The 4,646-nt window shown below is 37.8% G+C and overlaps 1 protein-coding gene across 1 annotated transcript; it reads right to left on the bottom strand.

The window, feature by feature from the left end:
- Positions 1 to 345: 345 nt before the first annotated feature.
- Positions 346 to 1,334, bottom strand: LOC104858166 (olfactory receptor 50). Its single transcript, XM_010618260.1, has 2 exons — positions 1,070 to 1,334; positions 346 to 1,016 (listed from the first exon to the last, which is right to left on the bottom strand). Exons 1-2 carry the CDS (start codon positions 1,332 to 1,334, stop codon positions 346 to 348), a joined length of 936 nt encoding a protein of 311 aa, XP_010616562.1.
- Between the last annotated feature and the right edge of the window lie 3,312 nt (positions 1,335 to 4,646).

Below are 4,646 nucleotides of genomic sequence, written 5' to 3'. Positions count from 1 at the left end.
AAACACAAAAATAAAATCAGGATGAGTGGATAAATATATATTGTAAGAAAAAAAGTTTTTGCTTTTTAAAAAAAGGCTGAAAGATTTTTTTAAAACATAAAATCTGTTTAAAAAGATGTCATGCTAATAGGAAATGGAAATTAGCAGATAGCCTTTCAAACAACTATCCCAACACTCTCAAGATGAGCAAGAATATAAAACAGATTGCAAAAACTATGTCCAAGGTAAAAACAAAACAAAACAAACTCCAAGAAAAGAGTGCCACAGTAATAGTCTCTGATCATTAATCAGAGAGGAAAGGATGTATGCATGAGATTGACAAAATCTCACATCTAGTTATAGGCATCACCCTGAAAAGGTTGCTCTACTGAATATCTTTCCCACAGCACCTTTCATGTCCCGATTCCTCAGACTGTAGATAAAGGGATTCAGCATGGGTGTGACCAGACTGTACAATGCAGCCACAATGACATCCTTGTCATTAGTGTTACTGGATGAGGGGGAAAAGTAGATCCCAATAACTGATCCATAGTAGAGGGAAACCACACAGAGGTGAGAGCCACAGGTGGACAAGGCTTTGCAGATTCCCTTGATTGAGGGAGCCCTCAAAATGGTGGCCCCAATGTGGCCATAAGACACCAGAATGCACATGAATGGCACAGTTATGACCACGGTTCCTACAGTGAGGATGACCATGTCGTTGGTGGTGTCTGAGCTGGACAACTTAAGTAAGGCAGAGAGGTCACAGAAGAAGTGGTGCAGGGTGTTATCTCTAGAGAAAGACAGATGGAGTAGGAGGAGAGTGTGCAGAAGGTCAATGGCAGTGGATAAGGTCCAGGACCCAATCACTAGCAGGAAACAGAGGCTCTGACTCATGATGGTGGTGTAGTGCAGGGAGTGACAGATGGCCACATACCTGTCATAGGCCATGGAGGTGAGAAGAAAACTGTCAAGATCACCAAATAATAAAGAAAAGAATTCCTGTGAAATGCACCCAGCATATGAGATGGATTGACCTATAAGAAAAAATATACCTGAGAAATGCACCCAGCATAAGAGATGAATTGACTCTGTGTCAGCATGTTCATGAGCATCTTTGGAGCTGTGACGGATGAGAAAGAGACATCAGTGAGAGCCAGGTGGCTGAGGAAGAAGTACATGGGGGTGTGGAGGCGGGAGTCCAGCCTGATGAGCAGGATGATGAGTAGGTTCCCCAGCACTGTGGTCAGGTACAGGACCAGGAACAGGGCATAGTACATGCCTTGCTCCTCCTTCCTGATAGGGAGCCCCAAGAGGATGAATTCAGATGCACTGCTTTGATTATTCCAAGTCATGCTCTTCTCATTTCCTGCAGATGAATACAGAGATGGAAATACTAATGAGAAGTAATTGCAACTATTCCATAGTATAACCTGGTATATGATTGTATTTCTGAATATCACAAGATTTTTGCTATACTGATTGTCTAGTGATGATGAGGACAAGAATGTCCTTTGTCAAGGTTCCAAGTTTCATCCATGGTACCAAAAAAACCTGTCATTTGTCCACCTAGAGACGCCACAAAAATCTTTTAGTGAAACTATAAAACATCTGTCTAATCATTAGGTCAGACCATAGGCCAAACTTGAAGAGGCCGAGAGTTCACTACTGAGATTAGAATATTTTAAATGTGTGTCAATTATTTTGGTATACAAAAAACTCATGTAATAAAAAAGACTAATGTAATAATGAAACAGGTTCTAGTTTGTTATTTAAAAGGAGGAGGAAAAAAAGGTGTGTTCTTTAAAACTGAACATGGTGGAATCTGCCTGTAATCTCAGCAACTTGGGAGGCTGAGACAGGAAGATCACAAATTTGAGCCCTTGCCTGGGCAATTTAGTGCCTTAAGGGACCTAGTCTCAAAATAAAAATTTTAAAAAGGAATCCCCCCCAAAAAACCAAAAATTTAAAAAGGGAATCCTGAATGAAGAACCTTTCCTATGAAGATTATATAAGTGGACACTCTAATTAAATTTCTGCATAAGAGAGAGCTAGGGCATTTGAGGAACAGAAAATTTGAGACTCTGGTCTTCCCAGGAAAGATGATCAAGTTAGAGAATTATTAAAAGCCAGAGTACATGAGACTTCTTCTGATATAGTAAGAAAGTTTTTATTCTATTTCCAAAGCAATAGTTCACAAAAGAAACACTTTAAGATTAGAAGTGACCAAAAATTTTAAATATTTTGTTGTCTACTGGGTAGATATCAGAATACAGCAAGACAAGATTGACAGCAGGAATAATATGAAGTTATTGCAGTAACTTACATGCAAAATAATATCTGCTTACATCTAAACTGTGGCAGGAGATATGAAGAAACTTGTAGAGATTTGGTATAAAATTCATAAGAAAATCAATAAGACTGTTTGAAGAAAAAGATACCAAAGAAAGATATTTTTCACTATCCTCTGGAGAATTCATCAGAGATAATAAAAGTATTAACGTGGAGGTTGGGCTTTGCCCTATGCTTTCAAAATTTGGATACAATCTCAACTCAAGGTCAGTTACACACAGCTGTCTATCAAACTGCTTTTGAGCAGGATAGAATCTAGGGATCAGTAACTCACACTGGGCACATGCACACACACACACACACACACAAAGTGACACACGCAGTATATCACTGAATACAAGTTCTGCTCCTGCTCTGACACAGTCCCTTATATGTTCAGCACAGGTACCACCAGCTACAAGGCATAGGAAGATGCTTCCACCTCTCTCTAAAGGCATAGGACAGCGTCAAATAGGTAGAGCCTCTCTAGAGTTCAAGGATCCTTTGCAATATTTAAGAATTAGCTTAGAATTGATCTATAGATATATCAATACACGTTTGTTCAGCACCTCTGAGAAATTGAAGTAAGTTCTAATTTTATTAACCATAGAGAGGACTCAAGGGGCAATCCTCCATTTCCATCTCCAAATTAGAGAAAAACAATATAATTGATGCCTTCAGCTCCCTTGAGGGAAGGACTGCTTGCTGAAACACCCATTAGAGAATTCGCCTTTGGAGGAACAATAATAAATACAAGGAACTTAGTGATTCCAAAAACTTCCTGTCTTCTCAGTTTAACCTGGGAGAGTGTGATTCAGAGTTCATAATACATAAAGCTGGAGATTTCTCCAGTCTCTTGTTTCTGAATCCATACTATTTCAAGGACACCAGAAACACTCTACTACCTGCACTCTCTGAACAAAAGAATGAAACGTTTTATATCTCATCAGCACCACTAGACCTGAGGCATAAAATATAGTTTCATAAATAATACTTTCTTGACAAAAAGCTAAGGTGGCAGCATTTTTTTCATGCAAGACTCTCACAATACCATAAAATAACCACTCAATGTTTTCTTTCCACTCAGCCTTTTGCAAAGTTGATCCCAAATCCATTCCTTACATTTACAACTCTATTTCTTCAGTAGAAAGAAGCACATACCATGTGACCATTATTCAAGGTGAGGATGTGTGAATATGTATAAATATTTCAATTGGCACTGTTTATGTCAGAAATCAACCTGTACCTGAAATCTCAATTTGAGTGAAGAACTCCTGTAAGGTTAGACTTCAGGAATGGTTTCTGGGTCCTGGAGATCACGGATGATTGTCTGTTGCCCTAATTATAATGCTCCCATTGACCTGCCTGTTTTCCTGGAAGTCGAGGATAGACAAAATATTCTTCTCATATGAAAAGAACATCATTGATTTTGTTCTTGCCCTAAATTCATGGAGATAAAGAAAATCTCTAACTCTGCATGATTTTTCTTTACATTTTAATTTTTATTCTCATTGAGTTTATGGGTACTTTTTAGGTATACCGTACAGTTACATTCATCATTGGTATCTTGTATCTTTTTTTCAGCTTTAATTGAGTTTATTGGAAGGGTAATAAGGGAAAAGAAAAAAATGTGAGATAATATCTTGTATCTTTACATGACAGGTTTTGGTTCTCATTTTTTCCCTTTACCCCTGACCTTTATACACCCCTCCTCCTTTCCCTGTTTACAAAAATTTTATTTCCATGTTTTTGTTTTCTCATATTTTTTCTTTTCCCTTATTTCCTTTCCCCTATGCTTCCTGCTTCTCCTATACCTTTAGGCCTTTTCTTCCTATCTCATGTTGTCAATTATACCATTTGGATCTTATTTACAAATACTTATTTGGTATTTACACAGGTGTGACTTATTTATTTCACTTGAGTATGACCTCAATATTAAAGAATCATACCAGTGAGATATATATATATCCATGTTTATAGTGGCACAGTTTGTAATAGCTAAAACTTGGAAACAACCCAATTGCCCAACAGATGGAGACTGGATAAAGAAGATGTGGCTTTTCTGTAAAATGGAGTACTACTCAGCCATAAAGAATGAGACATTAAAGTCATTCATAGGAAAATGGATGATTTTCTTTTCATTAAACAACATGAGAAAAAAGACCTCTTTCAGTGAAGAATTGACACCATGGCTTTCCTAAGCTCTATACCTTCTATAGGTAGAAGACCTTCATCTTCCAACCCACACTTTATCCCATTTTCCTGCATTCTATTCATAGCTTTCCCCATGTCATGGCTCCTTTTTTTTTGTACTGGGGATCAAACTCTGGACCTTG

This window comes from Fukomys damarensis, unplaced genomic scaffold (assembly GCF_012274545.1).
Source record: "Fukomys damarensis isolate Sample0158 unplaced genomic scaffold, DMR_v1.0_HiC HiC_scaffold_36, whole genome shotgun sequence".
Classification (NCBI taxonomy): domain Eukaryota; kingdom Metazoa; phylum Chordata; class Mammalia; order Rodentia; family Bathyergidae; genus Fukomys; species Fukomys damarensis.
The sequence above is the reverse complement of the archived record's forward strand: the minus strand, read 5'-3'. Positions and strand labels throughout refer to the sequence as shown.